General features: G+C 37.3%; 1 protein-coding gene and 1 non-coding gene across 3 annotated transcripts in view; both read right to left on the bottom strand.

The window, feature by feature from the left end:
- Window positions 1–23,562, bottom strand: part of cfap70 (cilia and flagella associated protein 70) — a 35,650-nt gene extending 12,088 nt beyond the window's left edge. For both annotated transcript variants that reach the window (XM_051944036.1, XM_051944037.1), the window contains exons 1-21: window positions 23,427–23,562; window positions 21,552–21,735; window positions 20,668–20,763; window positions 20,395–20,471; window positions 18,451–18,633; window positions 16,889–17,071; window positions 14,729–14,823; window positions 13,803–13,875; window positions 11,788–11,925; window positions 10,912–11,064; window positions 10,683–10,772; window positions 9,691–9,782; window positions 9,504–9,564; window positions 7,867–8,043; window positions 7,623–7,754; window positions 6,009–6,137; window positions 5,613–5,746; window positions 3,394–3,509; window positions 1,795–1,968; window positions 1,428–1,570; window positions 162–314 (exon numbers count right to left, since the gene is read on the bottom strand). In XM_051944036.1, the coding sequence (XP_051799996.1) occupies window positions 162–314; window positions 1,428–1,570; window positions 1,795–1,968; window positions 3,394–3,509; window positions 5,613–5,746; window positions 6,009–6,137; window positions 7,623–7,754; window positions 7,867–8,043; window positions 9,504–9,564; window positions 9,691–9,782; window positions 10,683–10,772; window positions 10,912–11,064; window positions 11,788–11,925; window positions 13,803–13,875; window positions 14,729–14,823; window positions 16,889–17,071; window positions 18,451–18,633; window positions 20,395–20,471; window positions 20,668–20,763; window positions 21,552–21,735; window positions 23,427–23,489 (2,646 nt within the window). In that variant the 5' untranslated portion in view covers window positions 23,490–23,562. The remainder of the gene's footprint in view (window positions 1–161; window positions 315–1,427; window positions 1,571–1,794; window positions 1,969–3,393; window positions 3,510–5,612; window positions 5,747–6,008; window positions 6,138–7,622; window positions 7,755–7,866; window positions 8,044–9,503; window positions 9,565–9,690; window positions 9,783–10,682; window positions 10,773–10,911; window positions 11,065–11,787; window positions 11,926–13,802; window positions 13,876–14,728; window positions 14,824–16,888; window positions 17,072–18,450; window positions 18,634–20,394; window positions 20,472–20,667; window positions 20,764–21,551; window positions 21,736–23,426) is intronic.
- trnaa-ugc (transfer RNA alanine (anticodon UGC)) lies at window positions 13,657–13,728 on the bottom strand. The gene has a single exon. It is a non-coding gene; the product is annotated as a tRNA-Ala (tRNA).
- Window positions 23,563–26,552: the final 2,990 nt, after the last annotated feature.

Raw genomic sequence — 26,552 nt, forward strand, 5'->3', positions numbered from 1 at the left:
TTAGAACACTCTGATACTAAAATATTATATAAATTAAATTAAACTCAGTTCAGACTCTCTCCACTCTGCTTCTAACTCCTCATTTGACATGCTGTGTTTTGGGATTCATTTCTGGCTGTACTGTATAGAAGTATGGGTCTTTAAGTCCAGTGTGTTCGTACCTGATCTCCACAAAGCAGCGCCTCCTGCAGGCTGGCAGCAGCACTGCAGTAGTCTGCTCTGAGCAGCTGCAGCTCGGTCAGATGAAGCAGGTAGGAAACGCTACGACCTCCGTCTGAACACAGCAGCTCCTGGGACAGAGCACGTTCTGCCATCTGACGACACAAAACATGTTGAAACTTTACTGCTGATAGTTTGAGCCTTTAAAGGTACAGATCACCGCTTTAACACTAGAACACTGAGGCTCATGGTTACTCTGTTATTGTGCTGGGTTCCACAATAACACATCAGGAGGGGAGGTGTCACATTACTATGAAGTGGGCAGAATACGGGGTGTCCCACAAAAGTAGACGTCATTTGAGATGTCCATATTGAAGCGACTACATGGTCAGGAGAAATGACACTTAATAGGATTCATTTAGGGCATAAAACATTTTATTCTACAGATTTCAATTGAAAAATTCTGGGGGGTGGTAATTTGACGATAATTTGTCCACATAACTGGTCATTTGTAATTGCCACATCCAGATCTGCTTTGCCGTTGGCGCTTGTTTATGAAATTATCCAACAAATTCTCATTTGACTGAGTACGGGTGTACTTCATTACACAGAACGCCTTTTCTTTTACGCCACGTCTATTCCTGAAAACAGAAAAATAAAAATGACTGCACTTTGAGCAAAAAAATTTTAGCACCCTGTAGTAGCAAAAAATGTCACTGAGTTACTGAGAAAATGTCCAAGTTTTTGCTGGGGAACACTGAGGATTTGAAGAGCCCTGCTGACACGTCCTTATGATGTTTATTTACACGCTAGAAGACATAAATGTCCCCACTGCAGGATCAATTAAAAAAAAATCTATCTATCTAATTGGCCAGCTAAGCATTTGATTTCACGGCTGAACATTTATGCCTTGAAACAGCAGCGTAGTGATGACGGTCTCAGTCGGTCTTCCAGAGTTTCAAACACAACAAATGTAAAGAACTGAGCTTTCTGTGTCATTATTTACACATATTTACTGTTATTAGAGCTTTAAGATTCACATATTTAATGAACCTGCTGTTTGTCTGAACATGGTAAAATAATCTTTTACAGAAATTCTCTTTCATAGAATCTGACATTCCAAAACACATTTTAAAATGAGTTTTCCACAGCTGTTCATGGCCGTAAACGACTATCCAACCATCAGCATACTAAACACACGGCAGCTTGTTCTGCTTCACATTTAACCTCTCAGGTCGACTAAGCGCCAGCGCTGTGTGTGTTTCTACCTGCAGGGCGTTGTTCTGCAGCAGGAACTGGAGCGTCTCACAGTAAACGGCAGAGGGGAGCTTGGCTGGAGTCGGTGTGGAGCTGCAGCTCTGAGCTGGAGGCTCTTTGTGCATCTCTGAGTCCTGGTCAACGATCTCTGGCTCTGGGAGAAAAACACAGCGGCTCTGTCAGCGAGCACCGGCTGCTAGGGGAAACTGGATTCAGACTGAAGAGCAGCGAGAGCCTCCAGAGGCGACAGGAGATGAGAGAGGCTTTATTTTCAGGAGGTTCTCACCAACAGAATGCATTAGCTTCTGACTACATGTGAGACTGAGCTGGGCATAAATATTTGCCATCTGCTCTGGGTCTCTGGGTGTTTTTCCTCACCTTGGTGCTCAGTGGGAGTTTGTGCAGGTGAAGCTGCCTCCTCTTTATTCTCCTCATCTTTCTCCTGTTTGCATTTCTTCTCGTCTTGTTTCTGGCTTTGCTTCAGTACTCTCCTGGCCTCCAGGAAAGCTCTCTCAGCCAGGAAGGATTCACTCTGACCCTCGTGCAGCAAACCTGAACGGCACACCAAGAAAACTCAGATTAGACCAACTCCTACCATCCTACGAGGAGTTTAGATGAATATTTCCACCTGAAGTTCATAAATGTGACATAACTGATATATTATCTGTTTATTAGTTTTTGAGTGCTACCGGGTATCTTTTTTTTAATTTTGTTTTTTTTAAAAGCCTATAAAAAATGTATTTTAAAGACTAAAACAATGTGCTGAAACCAGACTTCTACATCTAAATTGATCAACTTTTAAAGCCAGGGTCAAAAGATTAGATACGATAATCCTTTATGAATCCAACAGCAGGGAAATTTGCAGCAGCAAAGGGGATAAGTGCAAAAATGTGAGAGCAGCAGCAGAAACACAAAATATACAAACTACTGTACTATATACTACCGTTCAAAGGTTTGGGGTCACTTAGAAACGTCCACATTGTTGCAAAAAAATCTGTTTTTCCAATGATAACATGAAATGAATGATAAAACCAGTGTAGACATTGTTAATAAATGACTATTCTAGCTGGAAACAGATGATTTTTAATGGAACTCAAACTGCTATACACAATAAAAGACAAAGAAATAATAAAAAAAATATCCCTAGTCTCTAACAACATGATAGAAATGCAGAATTCAATAAAATCAGGCTCTGAGGAAGCGTTATCACCAATAAATCTCAGATTCATTGGTGTCATTTTGTCTCATTTTAGAACAAAAGCAAAAAAAGATGCAAAATTATCATAAAGAGATGAAAAATCACCTCAAAAGATGCTAAATTAAAATACAGACGCTAAATCGCCACAAAAAGATGAAATATCACCTCAAAAAGATGAAAAATTACTGTAGAACGATACAAAATCACCACAGAAAAAATGCAAAATTAAGACAGAAAGAGGCAAAATCACCACAAAGCTGCAAAATCACCTCAAAAAGAAGCAAAATCACCACAAAAAGATGAAATGTCACCTCAAAAAGATGCAAAATTAAGATAGAAAAATGCTAAATCAGCACAAAAGATGAAATATCACCTCAAAAAGGAGCAAAATCATCACAAAAAGACAGGAAAACCACAAAAAGATGCAAAAATCAGCTCAAAAAGATGAAAAATTAAGATAGAAAGATGCAAAATCACCACAAAAAAAGGACACAAAACAAAAAAAACTCAAACAAAAATCTCAAATCATCCATCCAGGTGTCACAATCTAAACTCTAAATGTGGAATATCTCCATAGGGGTACAGAGGAACATTTCCAGCTGTGTTCTAATGCTACCTTGTGTTAGCTAATGCTGTTGGAACCCCGTGCATGGCTTCATAAACAAATAACAGAACCTTAAAATAAGTCTGTATTCAACAGGCAGTCAGTGTAGGGATGCTAGCAGCTATTAGAAGCTAATGCTTTACAGAGATACGAGCATTAAAATAGATTTTCTTACCCAGCAGCATCCAGGCCGCCACACTGGGAGGGTCTAAGCTGGCGGCCAGCTCCAGGAAGGTGTGGGCCTCCTCGTAGTGTTCAAACATCACGGCCAGGACTCCACACATCATAAGGCTGGACGGAGAGGAAGATACAGACACACAGGTGACCGACAGAACACTGTACAGATCCTCTAAGGGAGACTGTGGCGCTGCACGCATGAAAACACACATAAATATCATTATTATAGAGGTACATGCTGGATAAAAAACATTCAGACAGAAGAAAAGTGAACTCATGAATAATGTTGAATATCCTTTGTGTTTTTTCTGCATTACCAGCCGTCTTTAGCGTGTTCAACCCAGTATGTTCCTTTATTAAAATTTTCTGTCCACATCCTGCACTAAGGTTTTTATGACGCCCAGTTCATATTTCTTGGCTCGACCTGATTATACAAACACAGGCAGCTCTTCTTTTTAATAAAAACCTCCAATAAAGACAAAACTGTGAGTGTTCTGCCTCTGATTCTACATGTTTAAGTCTGCTTTGTGATGTAAATTTATAGCTGACACGGGATAGAACTGCAGGCAGAAAATCAATCAGGGGTAGAAATGATCAATTAAACTGAGGCATCAGGTAGAGAGATACTCTGGGATCATTCTGTCTTACTAACGGACTTCAGGAACTGATAAAATGCCAACAGTAAAACATTGTAGACAGGTTTTGGTAGTTGAGGGTAAAACGGAGGTGGCTTCTGTTAGAGATCGACTGATATGGTGGTGTTTTGTTTGTGTTTGTTTTTCAGGCCAGTGCCAGTTATTTGTAATCAAAAAGGCCAACAACCAGTCAGTTCTATCCCTGTTCTATTGCTTTAATCAGTCCAGATCTTTCAGCTTTATTAATTACTCCGTTTCAGGTTAATCTGTGGCTGCCTTTAAATTTAGCTGCTAGCTGTTAGCATAGCCTTAGCCACTGTGAGAGAAGCTAACTTCCTGGTTGTGTTTCTGCTGTAAAGATATTCCTGAGACCACAGAATAACGACAGAGGGAGAGGAGGCTGAAGTAGAGCATGTAATTCAGCAATAATCAGTAAACAAAGACACCAAATACAGAGCATGCTGAAAATGAGTCTATCCCTAGTTCCTATGATGCTTCACAGGGATTTGAGAGCAAAGAATTTGAAAACTGGAAGCATGTTTAGTGTTTTCTGTAACACAATATCAGCACCTGAAGGCTTCAAGTTTAACATAGTCAGATGTTCTTTGTGTGAGTCAACAAAAACTGAACCGCAGTCAGAGTTAACAGGTATAAAAGCGGTTTTCAACTTTCTTTAACTCAGACTTTCTGCTTCAAACTGAAAATGTGGGCGATTAACACGTCATGTGTCTCTTCCTCTGCACTAAATAAAATGATCGTGTTCAGCTGCTTCAGTCAACAGGTTGTTTTACTGGAGAACAATGAGCGAAATGAAAATTTATGATGGTAAAAAGCTGCTACCAGAAATGATGTAAGGCAGGAGTGCTGGTAGAATACTGTCATACATTTATTTTATCGATGAATGCAACTGATTATTGATAACTGACAGATGCAATATAACGTTCTTAGACTTTATATATTCAAACATGATATTGTATTGAAGTGCTTTGAGGTCTGAAACTACTTCATAATGCAGGAAATCACTTTAATTTGTGGCCAAATCAGAGTGAAACTAAAGCTACTGATTGAATATTCTCTGTAATAAATACTGATAAACTGATCAATGTTCTATCAGCTGCAGTACCAGCAGTTTAAATGGGTTTGGCAGCAAATCAGGCCCAAACTGAACATATTTATACCATTCCAAATAAATAATGTTGGGTTCCTATGGCAAAGCAATGTATAAAGTGTACAATGCTGTAACTACATGGTTGCATTCAGTGGTTTTAGTAACGTACAGATCAACAGGTTTGCAGATAAAATGCTTCTCAAGGCCGATTTAATTCAGAAACTCTGAATTAAATCTGGACCAGGTGAACTCCACAGCATCAGTTACCATGGAGATGTAGCCATGATACTGACAACTCTGACTTCAAGTTCAGCATACATCACTAACCCACTGACGTCATTTCAGAGATCAGCCCTCTGGAAACCATTTTATTCCCAGTGGTAGATAAATCACCTTTCAGATCCAATCAAACAGCCTGTCACAGGATCCCTACTTTATCTTCTATTATAAACCATTTTCGGTGCATTTCCTGACCTGGGTTTGTGTGTCGGCTGGATGGACAGGGCGTCGTGGAAACACTCTTTAGCCTTCATGTATTCGCCGGTCAGCATGTACAGACTTCCCCAGTCGAACCTGTGGGAGGGCTCACTGGGCTGCTTCACCACCAGCTGCAGGAAACAAACCGGTTTCAGAGACCATTAGTCCGTGAAACAACTCGATCTGGAGCCGCATGATGCAACAAACACACTCTCAGAGAATCACAGAAACGCCGACACGCTCCGAGAATAAAAATCAAATTCACGGCGGGTCAGTTTACGGCCTGTCAACCCCGCTCTGCTTTATTCCAACAAACCTTATGAGCATATTTGTGGCTGGAAAATACTGCTTTTCCACAGCTTGTCTGAGGAGTGGAGTGCTTTCTTATCGTACCTCCTGATAGTACTGAGCAGCCTGCTGATAATTCCCTGTGAGCTGAGCCTCTCTGGCAAAATGTCTGAGCTGAGAAGAGTTTAACTGGATTTCATCTGAGGAGTCTTCAGGAACATCGCTGGAATAAATCTGGGAAGGCGAAGGAGAGTTCAGCAACAACAGAGATTTACATAAAACATAAAAACGGGAGCATGAAGCGATATCACAAAGTTGTATTTGAAAGGGCTGAAAAGGGAATTAAAAAGTAAGATGAAAGTATAGAAGTTAAAGTTACAGTTTAAGACAAACTGCTGGTCAAAAGTCTTACAACGCCCCAATTCTTCCACTTTTTTGTTGGAAATTCTGCATGTTAATGTCTCATTGTGCTCTGAAATGAAAACATAGAACAAATAAACAAATGAAGTTAAAATCAATTTAGAAACAAAAATGTATGTAAACTTTTGACCTCCTTTGGCAGATCTAACAGCTGAACACACTCATTATTTCCTCAATGGAAACCAAACAGTCTTCACAAAGTTCTTCCATCTCTGTGGCAGAAGTTCCATAAATGTGAGGTTCTTGTGGGTTCTTTGCTTTCATTCTTTTGTCCAGTTCATCCCAAACCAGCTCCACGGGGTTTAAGTCTGGACACTGTGCTGCCACTCCATGTTTTCAACCATCTGGTTCTTTGTTCCTGAGCTAGTTCTGGCAGAGCTTGGACTGATGTTTTGGGTCATTATCTGCTGTAGGATGAACCTCTGACCAACTAGAACATACCAGAGGGTTCTACATGGAGCTGCAGAATGCTGTGGTAGCCGTTTAGGTTCAGGGTTCCTCTCACTCTGTACAAGAACCGACCCTGGATCCATCAGAACAGCCCCAGAACATCATGCTTCTTCCTCCATGTTGGACAGCTGATGTCCTACACTGAGGAACCATCTTTCTGATCCTTTTTGATTCTGTTGTAGCTTTGGATCTTTCAGACCTCTTCCTGTGGACTCATCTTGACTTTCTTCCTCTCTGTAGTAAAGACCTACATGTTTAATTGTTATGATGGTCTGTCTTGCTTCTATTGTTAATTTCCTTTTCCTCTCCATTTTTATACCAATGCTCTACTTTCTGCAGTACAGTACTGTTCAGATAATGCTCTGGAGGGTTCCACGGTGCATTCCAACACTACTTTTATGCAGACAGAGGGGGTTAGAAGTAATCTAGAAAAGGTGGGACTCCTGTAGGATTTGGTAGCACCAACTTTCAAGTCATGATCAACCTCCATTGATGCAGAATAGATTTAAGTTGTTAAACCATGTTTTGTTCCCTGAAAAAGGTCTTTTGTGTAATTCTGAAATGTAGATTATTTTTTCAGTTTTCAGTAACCTCACCTTTTTTTAACCTCTATCAGTCACCACTTACCTTTGAACCATTTCAAGCTGTTCATTGGACTTGAACTACTTGAATTTCAATAAAAAACTGGAAAAATTGGACCGTTCTAAAACTTTTGAGCAGTAATGTAGTTAAAGTCAGATTTGTTTTAATTAAAGGCAGAAGCAAACAGAAAGCTCAGAGTTTGTTCCAGATATGTGATGAGTCAAAACTCTGAATAAATGACAGACGACCACACGGCGTATTCGTCACCTTGTTGAGAGCTACGTGCATCTCATCCACCAGGTCCACGTAAAGTTTGCTGGCAAACGTCTTCAGGTGGTGGGGGTCCGTAAAAGGCTCCGTATGATGCATCTTGTCGTGTACAATCTTCACCACCGCATGCTGCACTCCACAGACACACACATGTGGGGAAACATTGCTGATTTATGGACTGCAGATTCAGAAATCCACTGAAAATAAATAGTTTCAGAGTCCCGTGGAGTTTCATCCTGACCTTCATCTGCTCCTTGAGGCTGAAGTATCTCCCGGAGACATTTAAGGCTCCCATCAGCTGAACCTTCATCTGCTCGCGGCTGCAGTTCTGCGGCGGTTCAGGACCGAACAGTTCCCGGTACTGCTCTGAAACGTGGGTCACCGTGTTGTTAACCTCCCTGTGGAAGTCCATCACCGCCTGCAGGAGGAGAGTCCAGAGATCTGTGAGTGTACACTGCAAGAAAAAATACTTTAAAACACACAGCAGGATACTGTAACGTTCAAAACTGTGAAAATAACAGCAAATATCAGTAAGGTAGTGATATTTCTACCTGTTTTAAATTCACTAAAACTCTGATTTTAATGCCACACATCGTAAACAAATGATTTTTTTTAAAAATACTGATTTTTCATGTTGACTTGTTCAGATTTGGCAGTTTTTTTTACAGTCAACATATAAATGATTCATGATTAATAACGGCGATTTTACTAAATATTATTTTTAATTTAACTAAACAGGGAAAATGTGTAAAGTAACAGTTAAACAAATGATTTGCCACTTTTTCAATCCTTAAGATACGTAAGTTTTCTTTCAAATAACGTCAAACATTTAATTAAAGAACAGCAAAAAAGATGTAATCTTACAGTCAAATGTTATAAAACAATGAATTACCATCTATAAAAATGCTAATTTATACATTGTTTAAATGTAAATTGTAATTTTTTCGACAGTGATTTAAAAAAAATGTTTCTGTAATTTAACAAAACAGAGAAAATTTGTAAAATAACAGTTAACCCTTTAAGCTTCAGTCAATTCTGAAAACTGAAAACGGCTGGAATTGACTGAAGGTTAAAGGGTTAAATTGGCAAGAAAGGAACAGCTTATTTACAGATAGTTATATATTACAGACAGTTGATGTTATTTGAAAGAAAAATTATGTATCTTAAAGACTGAAAAAAAATCATTTAACTGTTGTTTTAGTGTTAAATTACAGACAAAATATCATTATTTACACACACAAAAACGGTAAAATAAAACAAATACAGACCAAACTGGACTTAATGTCCACATTAAGAATTGGTATTTTTACCGATGGTCCTTCATTCTCTAAAAACATTTGACTGTAAAATTGCTCTTATTTTTCTGGTTTTAAATTGGCAAACTTATTCTATAAATATTTGATGTTATTTGAAAGAAAAATTCTGTATCTTTGATTATACAGGTTTTCCCTGTTTGGCACCGAGTAATTTCACTTCTGTTTTACTGGTTTTACATCAGCAACACAATGTCTGTATTGTACATGTATTTGCAGATATTTGGGGGAAAAGTAACATATCTTATGGATTTAAAAAATCATTTAAAACCAACATTTTTTTAAAAAGTATTTTCAGAGCCAAATGTTTAGAAATAATGAATTACCATCTGTAAAATATCTGTATAAAAATATAGATATATCTGTATAAAATCTGTACCATAAAGACATTTGTGCTGCTGATGTAAAACCAGTAAAACAAAAGTGTAATTTTAGTCATTAGTCACAGTTTGTTTTGTGTTTTCAGAGTTATCATGGAAATTAATACTTTTTTTCCTGTGATTTTAGTAAGAATCATCTGTAATTTAACCGTGTGAATTAACGGTAAATTCCTGGCATGTTTTACTCTCTCGGCTTTGCTTGGACCCGGTGTCAGTGGACGTCTGGGTGGGATCAGCGCTTTTATCCTGCAGGAAATAAAAAAATCAAAGCATTCTGACTCATTTGTGCTTCGTAGTCAAACAGAAAATGAAGTATTAGACCTGTGGTGCTGCTGCTGTCACTTTTAGGTGATTGTTCCTCAGGATTTTTACCTTCTAGTCAACTCCTCTGCAGACGGTTTGGGGACCAGAGCTTTCTCCAGGGCTACTTCAATAATAATATAAGTCCTGGCCGCCGTGTACATCTGGGAGTAACAGAAGAGAGGGATTATAACGGCAAACAGGTCAACATCACATAGTTACATTATAGTATTAATGATGTACAGTAGAAAAGATGGACTCACAGTAACAACTAAACAGGCAATTGCAAGTTTTCTTTCAAATAACTGCAAATATTTGTAAAATTATTATGTTTTTGATGATTTGAACACAGAAAAACAACGTCCTTTTACACTCAAATGTTGTAGAAGAATGAGCTATCACCTGCAAAAATATTATATTTATGACGTGGACATTATTTACATTTTTAAAGTGATTGCATGTGAAAAATTTAAGGTTTTCAAACTGTGATTGTACTACATAACATCTGTAATAATGTACAGCTAACGATTTTTGGACACAGATGAAATTCAATTCAAAATATTCATCATTTAATGTGTTTACCAGTAAATAAAACCAGTTTTCAAACACAGTATTCATCATTTACTGTGCTTTAAAGTAAATAAAACCAGTTTTCAAACACAGTATTCATCATTTACTGTGCTTTAAAGTAAATGAAACCAATTTCAAACACAGTATTCATCATTTACTGTGCTTTAAAGTAAATGAAACCAATTTCAAACACAGTATTCATCATTTACTGTGCTTTAAAGTAAATGAAACCAATTTCAAACACAGTATTCATCATTTAATGTGTTTACCAGTAAATAAAACCAGTTTTCAAACACAGTATTCATCATTTAATGTGTTTACCAGTAAATAAAACCAGTTTTCAAACACAATATTCATCATTTACTGTGCTTTAAAGTAAATGAAACCAATTTCAAACACAGTATTCATCATTTCTGGTGTTGCGACTGGAAATGAATGAATAAATGATGAATATTGTGTTTTCTTTTGTTGTGTTTCTGTCGTGTGAAGCTCACATTTCCCTCTGTGTTGACCCCTGGATTGGGTTCGGACAGGCTTTCGGTGATGCTGTTGGCCACAGCCGCCCTGCTCTGACTGACAGTTTGCTGACAGAAAAAAAACAGATGTTTTTAGTCCAACATTCACAGCAGAAAGTCTTTTTTACTGTGAGAGGTGAAGTATTTCTGCTGCAGTGTCCAGTTTGTCGTACTTAAACATCGTGTAAAACTCCAGGGTGTTCCTGACCTTTCTGCCCGGCTCCTTTGCCCCCTTGTTGCTTCCGTCCAGGTTCTTCATTGCCTTCGATTTGTCGGTGCTGAGAGCTGACCTGGCTCGAGCTTTGGCCTTGCTGGCCGCTGCCTTCACCTGATCCTTTAACACGCTGACAGTCCGCTTGGCCTTTGAGTGCAAAAATCAATGAGAAGCTTATTTAATGGAGGCTTAACGACACAGACAGTTATTTAATGGACTGTTTTAGCTTGGAGTCTTTATTTGGAACACACCTACTGACATAAATGGGATTCAGAGAGATACAACTGATGCTGAAAACTTCATTGTACTCTGTTAAAGGAAGCAAACCAACCAGAAAAAGCAGATGGAATCCCATTTATATATGTATGGTGTTCACACTAATGGATAAAGAAAAATAAATAATAATAACAATAATTACGTCTCCTTTTATCTGTGTGCCTTATTTGATGATGCTTTTAAAGAATCCTGCAGTCTCGATGCCGTTTTTCTCTTGACTTGTCCTTTTAAATTCAGGTGGTGCTTTCACAGCTACAACCAATATCGTGTCACATCGTTTTTTCTGCAGGCTTAGTAAATGTCATCTTTGCTTTCATCTCTGAACATGGCTGCTGTCATAAACTTTACTCTGGTACCAGCAGACTGACACAAAACACATTAAATATGTGATTTCTAGCACCAACTCCATGAGTCTGTCACATTAAAAGGGGTGAACATTTAATACACTGACATTACTTAGTACAAATCTGTTTATACTTTGTTATGAAACCGTCTATATGGTAAATTCTTGTCAACATAGCCTAATTAAACTGCCCATATTTCGGTGATGAAAAGCGATAACAGATGATGGTTAAATGTGTGTATTTGTGTGACCTTGCTGAGCAGCTCGGCCTCGGTGAACGGCTGAACGCTGAACGCTCCTCGGATGCGTTTGACTCCAGGATACAGCAGCTTCCCCATGTCCACGAACGCAACGCCGTGGAAGGGAATCTCTGGGGTGTTTTCACCGAGCTGCACACATAAAACACATAAAATGAATAAAACACAGAGGCAGTTTCTAACAACACAGATGACAGGTGAAGCAGCTGTGCCACATGTCGGCTCATTTTTTCAATTTACTGCCTCACGTCTTTCACTCATATGTGACTATGCCAGCATCGCAGCAGCACATTCAAAAAACTTTATTTGTCCCCAGGGGGCAATTAAAACACATCCAAAACACACATTATTCTGCTGTTTAGTTCTCAAACAAAGCATGTTTCCTTCTATCCCGGCCAGGCGAAGGAATTCTGCCAAGAAATGGTTCCTCTTCTAAAACATAACTCTAGTTTTTCATGGTCATCCAGCCAAAGGAAATCAACATAAACAGAGGACATCTCCCTGAAAAGTACCTCCCTTACGCTGTCGTATCCAAGAGAATAAAACGTAAAATAAACCTCATTCTCAGCTTCACCTGAATTACACAGCAAACAGAGTCTGTCCTTCTCTGGAGCAGCTTCAACCCTCATGTCTGACCCGTTTTAAAGTTAGAAAATGTGGAAGAAGAGGCTGGAGGGGACAGCTCCCTCCTTTTGGTGGAGGTTTTCATGCATACCAGACCCACCACACCGGCACCTACCAAAACTCAATAGAGTTTGTTCCTCCGGTTGCTGAGTCAGTGGAGGTTGCTGGGTTAGTGTCTCTGGATCTCACTCTGCTTTATCTGTCCTTCTTGTGGCCTCCTGACATCTTCATGATTGATCCAGTTGGGATTTTGTCGTATTAGGTGTTTGTGAAGGGTTTTAGATTTGTAAATGGTTTTAAGGTGTGAATTAAAGAGCACAAACAAATAGAATGCACCTTTTCTCTTAGAACACTGTCTATGCCTCACCTTTCTGTCTGTCCTGTGTTTGTTTTATGTTTCACTTGGGTGTGCACAGCCCTCAATGGCATAATGCAGGAAACAGCTTCAAATAAACATGATAGGTTAATTTGCCATGAGGGCAGGTGATGGTCACAGTCACAAAGAAGAAAAAAATTGCACATGAAGCTTGAGCAATGACACCATGGTTGGTTGGTGTCATTTTTGAGCGGACTTGCAGACAAAAAAAAAAAGAAAGGAAAAAAAAAAGAAAATGTGGAAGAAAAAAAAAATCACAGTGAAACTTCTGTTGTCCACATTTTCAACACTTTAGGGAAATCTTTGAACATTTTTTAGTAGAAAAAAGAAATGTTCAAAATGTTTCTTTAAGAGCATACACAAAAAAAGGTGAAATTCGAGGGATTTTGGTTGATTTTTATGTGAATGTTCTTAAAGAAAATACTAGTAGTTTTACTGATATATATGTAATCACTTTAGATATTTTTAGGATTTTTTTGAAGATTTTTACAAATTTTTTGAAATTATTTGCAAGAATTTTCTTGCCAAATTTGGGGGATTTTATTAAAAATAAAACTTTTAAGGGAAACTTTTAAGGAATTATTGGAATTTTCTTCCTGAAGGTTTTTGCAAATTTTCAGAAATTTGGGGATTTTTTTTGCTGAATTTTTGGATTTTTTTCAGACAAGGAAACAATATTTTTTGTGCCCGTGAATGAGGACAACGGGAGGGTCAAACCTCTCATCTCTAAAGCTAACATTCCTGAGCGTAACTTTATACACAGGGATCTCTGTCTTTTCCTTGTGAGCTTACATTCTGCTGGTAGGGACTAAGATTCAGGAGACAAGCAAATGAAAAACAACATTTAATATGAGATAAGAGGATGGAGATGCTGGGGATTGAACCCAGGACCTCATACATGCAAAGCATGCGCTCTACCACTGAGCTACATCCCCTCCTGCACAGCTCTGAGGATGCTGTGCCCAAATCCTGCAGCATCACAGAGAAAACATCTGAAAACAGCACAAACCTTTGCCAGTGGAACCGGAGACCTCATAACCTCCACCGGCCACAGTCTGCTCTCACTGATCCTCTGATACAGCCTGAAGTTACACAACATTAACACACAGATCAATTCATTAAAGTGGATAGTGAATGTCAGGTAAACAACACTGCATCAAGGATGGTGTAAGTCCATGAAAAAGAGAAAGAGAATAAACAGGAGAATGTCAAAAAGAAAGAGAAGAAGTTATACATTCTGTGTCGTTTTACATCTAATTGGATGTTAAGATGTTTTATTGTTGTATCCCTGCAGTCAAACATTGACTAACAGAATCTGCTGCTTTTTGCTGTATTCTAGTTCTGTGATGTTTGGGATTAATGTTTTTAAAGGATTCTTGTCTTATATTATTGCATTTGTCACACTTTAAGATGAATCACGTCTCCATCTTCATCTTCACCTGTCGGGCAGCAACAACAGACTCTTTCTTCCTGCATCTTTCTTTCTCTGAGACTCGACTCGGGTCACTGAGTCTGTTTGGTCAGAATCTGTCTCTGTTTTCCATCTCTGACAGTAATGAGATTTTCTGCCAGTTTATCATCAGTTTAGGGGCAGAACTGGAACACTGGAGTGTTCAAGTTTAAATTTGATTCCTCCAGTGTTCCTGATAGGTATTTTTGTCTCATATCTGATCAGTTAGTGGGTCTCTAATATCATGTTTCTGTATCTGAACCCTGCTTTTTGTATTTTTTTAACCAGTCTCATTTCCAGCTCTTCATTACTACTTTCTGAGCCATTATTTGTTCATTAGTCACAGATAGTAATTCTATAGAGATTCCTATAAGTCCAGGACAGTCCAAAGAAACTGACATGTGACTTTCTCTTCCCAGAATAATCAGTTAAAGCTCACAGCCAGCAGGATGTACGCTGGTGTGACAGGATGAAGTCTGTCTGACCTGCTGGTTCCTCCTGCATCGATGAAGCAGCACATCTCAGTGTCCCAGCTCACTCTGTTCCTCTTGGTCTCTGCTTCGTTACGAAACGCTCGATCCTGCAGACACATTCAGACCTTCAGTACTACAGCAGAGCTTCATATGTCCTAATGCTCTACAGCATGAGAACAAAAACAGACATGAAAAAGTACTAAATGTAATGTCTGTTGTTTGTGTTTGTGTCATTTACTGTACAAAATATAAGACACTAATGGATCCAGATAAAGAACTAATGATAAAGTCTCCTTTTGTCTGTGTTTAATGATGTTTTTAAAGAATCCTGCAGCCTCGGTGTTATTTCTGTCTTGACTTGTCCTTTTAAACTCAGGAGGTGAAAGCGGTGCAGTCCTGTTTCCACAGCTACGACAGTTCACCGAGATCATGTCGTATCTTTTTCTGCAGGCTTAGTAAATGTCATCCGTGTTTTAATCTCCTCTGGACTCGACTAAACTTTACTCTGATAGCAGCAGACTAAAACAAAACATTAATTGTGTGATTTCCAGCACCAACTGCATGGATCTGTCACATTAAACAAGGACAACACTTCATATGAATTTAAGAAATGTACACTGTATGGTAGAAATCTGTTCACACTTTGACACAAACTCACCTATTTTGTAAATTCTTTCCCAAAAAGGCAAATTAAACTGACCCCAATTAAATGATGAAAAGCAATAAAAGGGTTAAATTCAACAGATGTGCAACACAAGTTTTGGAGTTCGATTGTGAACAAATCCTCAAGTACTGAAGTCATCCACATCAGGTGATCAGACGGTGTGAGCAGAAACTCATTTAACAAAAAGCAGCTTTATTTAAATGAATCTAATAAACCGGTTTAGACTGGGGATGTCCTGGTCAGAATCAGAACCAGGACCAAAAGACAAAAGTTTTTATCTGATTGTTTTTATCATAAACCTGCTCCTGATTGAATGTTTACATCCATTCTCACACAAATTCATCAGATTCATAAAACACTGACCTGGTCTTAACCAGATTAAATAAACACGTGTGCTCTGGATAAATGTCAGTAAGTGTCATAGAAGTCTTTGTCACGGTGCTCCTTTAATCAGTAAAACAAGGTAAAAGAACAAGCTAACACTTGTAAAAATGCAGGTTTTTTTGTGTAGGCATTGTTTACAGTTTTTCAGTGATACTGTTAGATATGATCTGCGATTTAACAAAGCAAGGAGGATTGTACACAACAACCATTTGTAAATTTGCACATTTTTAATGCAAGCATTATTTACAGCTTTGCCGTGTTTTTTAAAAATGCTTACTAACGCACTTGTTGCAGTGAGATTACTATTTGTAATTTAACAAAACAAGGAAAACCTGAGCATAATATAACTGCTAAACATTTATTTACCATTTTTCAACCTTTAAAATGCATATTTTTTCTATTGAATACCAGCAAATATCTATAAAAGAACATTTCCAAGCTGTGGGATCAATAAAGATTTAATCCATCAATCTATCTATAAAATAATGCATTTTTTTGTTGACAGTTAAAAGGAAATGTGTACTTTACCAGTCAAACCTTATAAAATAACAAAAATACCATTTGGAAATTTGAAGATTGTTAATGTAACCATTATTTACAGTTTTTGCCAGTTTTTTTATTTATTAGGGTCACCATGTAAATTAACTATTGATTTTATTAGATATTACCTCCAATTTAACAAAACACGGATAAACTGAACATAATGTAACTGCTATACATTTATTTACCAATTTTTCCAGTCCTTAAAACACATCATTTTTCTCTTGAATAGCAGCAAATATCTAGAAAACATTTGTATTTAACTAAACTCCCACAATGCTCTCTGCTGGCCAGCAAAGAAGTGACCGCCTCCTCTGGTTGCTGCGGCAACAAACAGTAACACGCTCCACCTGGTGGAACAAGCAGGTACTACAGCTGATCTACAATACTTTAAGAGTGTATTATCCAGTAAAATTGTAGCAGGAACGGACAAATTCTGAATATTAAATGACTCAGATCAGGTCAGGATAAAAAAACATCCCTAGATAAATCAACAAATGAAGATGGACTTGGCTGCATGTAATCCCATATGTTCTACCAAGCTAACACAACCAGCAGCATGTTTACATTTTATCAGTGTTTACCTCTACGCCGGTCAGCTCTCCGTCTTCCTGTTCGATTGGTTCCGACTGGAAAAATGCTCCGGGGATGAAGTGGTTATCTGGAACCAGCGAGGCCCGATGAGGCCACTTCTTCTGTCGGTTCTTGTCCTCTTTCTCTTTTCCTGCCTTCAGCTGCCCTTCATAAAACAGCAGCACCTGGTCTTTCTATTAGTCAAACGGATAATAAAAAGAGATGACAATCTGACAGCAAGGAAGAAAAAAAGAGGCACAAATGGGGGAATACTATAGCATTTAAATATTGTAGAAAAAACTGCAAATATCTGTAAATTAATGATATTTTTAGATGGTTTAAAACAGTAAAACAATGTACTTTTAGAGTCACATTGTAAAGGAACAAATCAGGACTTAAAAAAATAAAACTTTTCAGATTACAACATTTTTCATACAGTCAACCTGTAAATTACTTCTTTTTCTGCAATTTTACTCAATATTATCTGTAAATTAACAAAACAGAGAAAATTATTTACCCTTTGTCAATCCTTAATATACTGAATTTTCATTCATCAGCAATCATAATTTACTCATTTAAATTCAGTTAAAAAATGGCACAATTTTATGAAAATACAGATTTTTTTATGAGAGCATTATAAACCGTTTTGGCCTGTATTCTTTAGGGCTGTCACATAAATTAAACATTTTTTCAGTGATATTATTAGATATTATCTGTAATGTTACAAAACAAGGAAAATTTACATATAATATATCTGTTAAAAAATTATTTACCAATTTTTCAATCCTTAAAACTAAAATGTTTTTTCTCTCAAATAACAGCAAATATCTATAAAATGATGCAATATTTGTTGAATTAAATACAGTCAAAAATTGTATAACTATCAGTCAGACTTTGTAAAAGAACAAACCAACATTTATAAAAATACAGATTTTTTTTTTGGGCCCCCGTATAGCTCATTGGGTTAAGCAGGTGACCCATGTACAGGGGCTGGTCTCTGACACAGCGGACCGGGTTCCATTCCTGCTCGCAGCCCTTTGCTGCATGTCTTCCCCCCCACTCTTCTTCTCCCCTATTTCCTGTCTACCTTCACTGTCACTATCTAATAAAGCTGAAAAAGGCAAAAAAAAAAAAAAAAAAAAAAAACAGATTTTTTATGAAAGCCTTATTTACAGTTTTGCAATTTTGTGTATTTTTTAGAGTTGTCGTGTAAATGAACACGTTTTCAGTGATATTATTAGATATTATCTGTAATTTAAAGAAACAAGGAAAAACTGAACATGACATAGCTGTTAAAAGTTGACGATATTAAAAAAATAATGTAATTTTTTGATAACAGCTAAAAATATTTATTTTATTTATATTTATTTCATTAATTTATCAGTCAAACCTTGTAAAAAAAAAAAACAACATTTTTAATGTTTAATTTAACAAAACATAAATAACCTGTAAAACTGTGTACATTTAAAAAGGAAAACTAGTGTTGAAAACGATCCAGACCTCTTTATTTTTCACAGTGTGGTCTGAATGAGGAATGTTTTCTGGCTGCTTTTACTCAGGAGGATAAACTCACCTCTGCGGTCAGCGGGAGCTCCAGGGCAGCAGCGTACGTACACGGATTTGGACCTGACGGCCGCATCCAGGCCTCGGGGACGGAGAAGGCTGTTTCCATGGTTACCTTCAGCAGGTTGGAGGCTGAGACTTCGGCTTCGGGCAGCAACGGCTCCGACACGCTGACAGACACATCCAGGGACGGCTGTTGAAGACATTTACATTTCATTTACAAACTAATGGCATTATTAGGTTAAAGTGTGCAAACGGCACCAGGAGCTTTCCACCTGAGGGTCTAAACACTGAATATGGGATGTCTGAAAAGCTAAATCGTTACATTTCCCTCAATCAACACTTTTGTTTTTGGAATAAAACTTATCATATCCGCTCAATCAGTTGTGAAAGTTCAACAAAATTCACTTGTTTTCATTGACCCAACACATGTTCACTTTGGTATTATTGTGACAGAAAATATCACTAGTTGACTTCCTCATTATAAATTAATTAGCTCAAAGATGAAACTTTTCATATTTTAATGTATCAATAATTAGAAACATTTGATCTATTTGTCTGCTACTGCAAAATCTGAATTAACGATATGAAGAGAAATATCAGTGAAAATTTCAGGTTTTTATCTTTTAACGAGCAAAAAAAAGTGAATTTAGTCAACAGAGATTGAGAAAAGGAAGGACAGTAAGTGATATTTTGGACTGTGACAGTACTGATAGTGATGTTTCCCTGAATTTATTTTTATATTCTTAATTTAAATCGTTTCTTAATGATTTTTACCGTCTCTATCTACGGCTGCTCTGTGACGTATTGTGAGAAGGTGTGATTAGAGGTTATGATGTGGTGTGACGTTTATCCTGATGTTACCTTTGCTTTAACTCTGCCTGGCCTGGCTCTACTCGTCCCTGGTGGGATAACTTTCCTCCATTTTAAACAGGCTTGGTGGGCCACCGGTTTCTCTCTGGTTCTACCTGTTGCCTCCTCATCAGGTTGCTTCTCTGGCTACAGAACATTGATAGAAACTACTAACTTATGGAGTCATTCTCTAGCTCTGGAGATGAACTGATGGCAGTATGGATAAAACCTCATGATGTACAGTACCGTTCAGCAGCTGGGGTCACTTACAAATGTCCTTAATGTGGAAAGAAAAGCAGTTTCTTTCAATGATGATGACATTAAACAAATGATAAATCCAGTCTAGACATTGTTTATGTGGTAAATGACTGTTCTAGCTGGAAACGGCTTTTAACGGAGCTCAAACTGCTTTACATAATAAAAGAAGAAATAACAAAAAACTGCCCCAAAAGTCTCCAGAAACATGTTAGAAATGCAGAACTCAATTCAGGCTCTGAGGAAACGTTACCATCAATAAATGTCAGACTGATTTGTGTCGTTTTGTCTCGCTTTGAAACAAAAACCATGGAAAGATGCAAAATCACCACAAAAAGATGCAAAATCACCACAAAAAGATGCAAAATCACCTCAAAAAGATGCAAAATTAAGATAGAAAGTTGCAAAATCACCACAAAAAGATGCAGAATCACCACAAAAAGACAGAAAAAACACAAAAAGATGCAAAATTAATATAGAAAGATGCAAAATTGCCACAAAAGGATGTAAAATTACCATAGAAAGATGAAATATCACTTCAAAAAGATGCAAAATTACCACAAAAAGATGCAAAGTTAGCATAGAAACATGAAATATCACCTCAAAAAGATGCAAAATTACCACAAAAAAAGACAGGAAAAACACAAAAAGATGCAAAATCAGCCCAAAAAGATGCAAAATTAAGATAGAAAGAGGGAAAATCACCTCAAAAAGACACAAAACAACAAATCTACATCTCAATCTAGATCTACATCTACATAGTGGTACAGAGCAGCATGCTGTGACCCAGCATCTAACAATAACTGATCAATAACTGATATTACAGAGGAGTCATGAACTAACTAACCTTGTGGCTGTAGTTGGTGGAGGACTCTTTGGCTGAGGTTGGATTTATTGGGACTGTGGAGTAAAAGCTGCTCTGACCTGAGGACAAACAGAAAAGAAAGAAAGAAAGAAAGAAAGAAAGAAAGAAAGAAAGAAAGAAAGAAAGAAAGAAAGAAAGAAAGAAAGAAAGCTTCTTCAAGTCAGTTTCTGCTCCACAGAAGGCAGCAGGTATGTGGTGCAGAGACACACTCGTGTGTCTGACTACAAACAGAAGCCGTCATTAGAACAGTCGTACCTTTCAGCAGCGGCAGCAGGTCCACCACAGCTTGGCCCAGCGGCGCCGTCTTCACCTCACCTTTCTTCTGCTCAGGAAGAACCTCCATCACTGTCACTGACAAAACATGAAACAGAGCTGGGAGGAACGACAGCTGGACTCCAGAGCAGAGAGCACATTTCAGTCAGGACGAGAGGGAAAAGTGTTCTGACTGAAGCTGCAGCTGACTAGTCAGTGTATAGATCCATTTATCCATCACAGTATGAAGGTAGAACTCTGATCATTAATGAAGTTACTGGAGATGAAGAGTCTTTGTGGTGATTTTGCATGTTTCTGATGGCATATTTAAACCTTTCAGAATAGTTTTGGTTCTTTTGGGGTTGTTGTTGTGTCTTTTAGTGACAATTTCGGCTTTTTTTGTGATAAGTTTGCAAGTTCCTTGTGCCGAATTTGATTTTTTGTCACAATTTCACCTGTTTTGTGGTGATTATGGTACTTTTTGTGGTGATTTTGCATGCTTTTGCTGGCATATTTGAACCTTCCAGGATAGTTTTGGCTCTTTAGGGGTGATTTTGTGTCTTTCAGTGGTAGTTTTAACTGATTTTGTGATGAATTTGTAAGTTTTTTTGTGTCAAATATGAATATCTGGGGGTAATTTTAGCTATTTTTGTGGTGAGCTTGCAAGTTCCTTGTGTCAAATTTAAGTTTTTGTTGCACTTTCCCCCATTTTGTGGTTATTTTGGTACATTTTGTGGCTCAGAAATGATGGGAAAAGTCAATTAAAAAGTGATAAATCTGGACCCACTTCTATGGATTTCAATGACCTGGAACTAAAGTTATTGCACACAGAAAAACAGCTGATTGTGAGGAGTTCGGGTCATTTAAATCAGACAAACTAAACTCACGTATGATCAGTTTCTGGGCGATGTCGCTGAGAGCCTCAGCATCATTCAGGCAGGGGAAGCTGCAGGTAAAGTCGTAGTTGACGTGCTGCTCTGCAGGATCGACCTGCTTCCTGTCCGACTCTCCCAGCAGAGCTCCTTCGATCCCAAGCGTCAGAAAACTCTGGAAGCTGTCACCTCTGCTGGGCTGCAGAAAAGAGAAGAAACAGAATCAGTAACACTGTCATCCACACACCTCAGCCTCAGCTCGTCCTCCAACACTGTGAGGGTTTGGATTTGACACTTACCAGCCATTTCATTTATATTACTCTTTTTAGATTATATTAAAAATACTGTTATAATTACAGTAAATCACTAAGACCAGCCTTGTTTATATTACATATGTACTTGTCATAATATGAGTGTTGTTTCCCAGGAGTCCCTGCTATTAGAGCTGTGTGCGAAGAAACTGTCAGAGGAGCTGCAGCTGTGTAGGAATGAGTCTTTGATCGGTTGTCAGGTTTGGTGTGAAAACCGCAGTGTGGAGTGAAACCTGGAAACTGAATGCAAATACAGTTTACTGCTGAAATAGAAAATAAGGGATTAAATATCAAGAGCGGGTTGATCTGTGCCAACACGAATGAGCTCACCTTGACTTGTCTCGTTTGGCACACATGCAGGTAAACAAACAGAAATTATGCTAATGAGAGCTAATGATATTTAATCATTGCATTATTGTTGCTGCGGCTTTGAGACCAGAGCTGTGCATGACTGGGAAGTAAAATCAGGAATGCATCATTATTAAGAGCAATGGAGTAAACCAGCGCTGTCTGTAGAGTATTTTTACCTTTAGCTGAATACTTTTGCTGGTATTTTAACAAGTAGGGCTGCAGCTATTGAATATTTACGTTTTCTCAATTAATTCATTAACTGTCCAGTCTGTAAAAATGTCACAAAATAGTGAAAAGTGTTGATCAGTGTTTTTCAAAATGATCTTGTTTCTCCAAAGACATTTAGTCACAGAGGAGGGAAAAAAACAGAATAAGCATAATTAAGAAGCTGCAATTAAACAATTAACACATTTTTTCTTTAAAAAATGACTAAAACTAGTTATCCAAATAGTTGATGAACAATTTAACAGTTGGCATCAATCAATCAACTACTGCGGCTCACAATTAATGCTAATAACACCATTTTCACAAACAGAAGCAGGCAAATCATCAGTACAAAATGTTTGTAAATCAATTTCTTAATGTTTAAAAAGCAGTTCTGACATGAAAACAGGATTAAGTGAAGAAATTAAAGGTAATTTGTGTGTCTTTTCATTTACATGACCCATTTATCACTGGATTAATGAGACACATTGATCAACAACAAACCAATAAATTATACGTACTGTAAAATTTCACATAAATGCAAGAATAAAGCAACTAAAATCACATTTACTCATCAATTCCTATAAGCCTGAGTCCACTTAATGTTAAAATAAAATGATTTATAAACCAGTTAAGTTACATTATAGGTGCTGTTTTTTAAGAAGTCAGATATAAGGAATTAAGATCTTAGACCTTCAGATTAACTCTTCGCTGTTTTTAACGTTAGCTAACCAAAGCTAATAGTTTAATCTTACTAATAACTACTGTGTTAACAAGACTGCTGCTTCTACCTGTATTTTAATAACACAGTTACAAATGAATCTGTCTAGTTGGTGAAAACATAATGCTGGTAGTTGTTATTTAATTCATTTTTTAACTTAGCTAACTTGAAGCTAAAATAAACGTTATTAAACACCGTAGAATTAGCATAACTGTTTTAGCTCTGGCCGTTGGTTACAAAGTTCACCCTTTTTACCTGTTTTATCTGAGTTTTAACTAACTAGCTGACTAACGGCTAACTTACCAGGTTACTTGCCCGGGGAACAGTTATTTTCACCGTCAGGTTTGTACTTTCAGGAGTCTCCATCGTGTAAAACAATCCGTAGTTAACTTTAGCTCGCTAACGTTTCAGTCTAACTGCTGTTAAACACGGAGACACGTTTCCATGGTAACGTCTGACACGGTGGTGGATTCACTGAACCTTGGAAATATGCAATGCGATAAATGATTATATAAGAGACAGAATAAGACCAAAAAAGAGTAAAATATCAATAAATAGAGTATCCACTCTATTTAATAAATAGAGTATCCACTCTATTTATTGCTATAAGCATGATTTTATAATTGAAGTTTCTTTTTCCCGATTCTGCAAGTGTTACTTGAATGTAGCATCACTGTAACTTGAAAGATTCAGCCCTTTTCATTTATTCAATATTTTGGCTTTTTACACCCAAAGGCAGGCAGATATTACAGTAATTTTAGCTTACAATGTTGGAGGAAATATAAAATATCACTTTTTGTGTATTTTTTGAACAGTAGAATCTCTCTTTATCCAATATTTGGGGAAATTTTAGAAAACAGAATTCGTTTTGTCATCACTTCTCAAAGGGAAACCTTTCTGGTGGTGTCACTTCACAGATTTCTGTTAAAATTTATCTAAATATATTAAAGGTCCTGAAAACCTGTATTTTCAGCAGACTTTTTACCGTGAATAACACAGCCCTAGAGATATGTAGAAACACAGAATTCAATGCTCAGTTCGGAGCATTTTTCCTCATTTGCGCTGACAGATTTATGTTTATGTGCTACTGTTGCTCTCTCCCCACAAAATTGAAAAATCTTTAACAATTTGAATCCAAGTGAAGAAACTTCAGCGCACCGTCTTCCTCATTAAAATATATTTATTCACAACATTTTTATGACTCTTCATCAGCTCAGGGCCTCATTATTCACACAGGTCCGTGGATTTCCTGTTCTTTATAGTCAATTTATATTCAGGCTGTGAGTCTTTGGTGCAGAATGTGCTTCCAGAATTTCACACAAAGTAAGAAAAACACTCCGTAATTGTCTTTTTGACCTTATGAATACTAAGTTGTTTATTTTCTCCAAGGAAAATGTTTTATTCCATGTCAACGGAAGAAAGAAATCTGTGTAAAACCGATCGGTGTGTCCATCAGAATCTTGAGCACACAAAGATCACATTGCATATTTAAATCACTAAAACTCCACTCCTGGGTCTCCTCTGTTTAACATCTTTCTGTTACTTTTAGCTAAAGCTCTGGAAAACAGCAAAATGACTCAGAATAATTATGCAGACGACCCATAAATTTATACAACAGCATCACCAGGAGATGAGGTGAAAGTCTGGCAAACAGTTCATCTAATTAGACGAAGATAAAAGTTTCTGGACTAACCTGAGTTTTAAGAACCAAAATGAGACAACTAGTCGTTACGGCAGCAGCTGCTAGTGTGTTCACTTTGACGTCTTTGAATGTGTTTTTAAAATACAGGAAGACATTTCTGATCTGCACTATTCTCTCTTAAAGCATATACATTATTTGAATATCAATATAAAATGCACACAAGAAGTATTGTTATTATAACATTAATTATTCAAGGGTTTTTTTACCCAATGACCGAGGACTGATGCCCTTGGTGGTAATCCAGAAAAAACAAACAAAAACGAAACAAAGAGGCTGATTTTGTTCTGTCAGAATATTACATAATCCTACCACAGATTTACTTCTTTTCATTTCCGTAGACTGGCAAAATTATTTTGATGCTGTTTAAAGATGAGCAAGGCCACCGTCCTCCAAGAGCAGACATGAAATAAAAACATGTATCGGGTGTTCAGTGCGGAAAATGTGGTGCGGGAGTATATTAGACTAAATTCAGTAAAGGGGTAAACAATAGGACAACACAGAATATCAGTGTCGACAGTGAAAGTAAAATAAAATAAAATAAAAATAAAGTGAAATGAGATAAAAATATATAAAAACATAACATAGAAAAAAATCAACAGACTATACAAGAGTCAGCGACAGTATTTATTTGTTTATTTATTTTAATGAGTATACAGATATGTCATATATATATATATATATATATACATATACATATATATATATATATATATATATATACATATATATATATATACATATATATATATTCTTCTAAACTTTATATATTCCAGAGTTTTCTATGTGCAAAGCAGTGATAAAATCCCCTTAGCTCAGGGCATTTCTACCCTGGTTTGCATCGAGCGACTATCACCCAACGACTCCCAACTTGCGTCAAGTTCAGGTGTAATTTATAGTGAACTGAACCTTTTGCATATGCAATGACTCCATCATCCCCCCTCCCCACTCACACACGTGTACCATGCACCGTCCTCATGGACACCTGCACTTTTAAGGAACTGGAACAATCTATCTTGGACTGTCTAGACAGCCTGTCTCCCATTTTCCAGACTTATAAAAATCCCCAATCTATTTTGAGTTTAATCTTTATGGTGAATCATTTGACCCTGGTTCACTTTGCTTGTGACTTCTCACCTCATTACAAAGTTAAAACCCTCTTATTTGAACAGTTATCAAAACTCTTTCTAAAACCTCTCAAACCAGTAAAAATGACATATTTAAAGAAACAACCAACTTATAAAAATGTATAAAGAAAAGACATTTTCCCAAAAAATAATCAACCCATCATTCTTTCTGAATGAGGCACTCTTCTGATTTCTACACTGTTTCAACATTAAAGAATGTAAGAATAGACACTTGGTTAGTTCAGACACATTCATTAGGTTATGGCATAATTTGTTCCTAAATCACAGGTTATAATATCACAATGTTCCCTTATTTAGCTGTTGTTCTGTCAGAGTCTCCCCTTTGTGGCTGATTCTGGGATCTCATATCTCCATGCTTCACAACAACACACAAACACACACGCACACACGCACACACACGATTTTTTTTGTCTCAATAAACCATGATGTGTCTTCTCTTAGGAGTAGCCATGTTTAAGGGTTTCATTTAACAGTACCTCTTTCACCAACAGGACACCTAAAACACACAATTTCAGTGTGATTACAAACTTTAACAAACACTGATTACAATAAAAACAAGTCTGGTTCAGGTATCTTAACAAC

Source organism: Acanthochromis polyacanthus, chromosome 2 (genome assembly GCF_021347895.1).
Source record: "Acanthochromis polyacanthus isolate Apoly-LR-REF ecotype Palm Island chromosome 2, KAUST_Apoly_ChrSc, whole genome shotgun sequence".
Classification (NCBI taxonomy): Eukaryota; Metazoa; Chordata; class Actinopteri; family Pomacentridae; genus Acanthochromis; species Acanthochromis polyacanthus.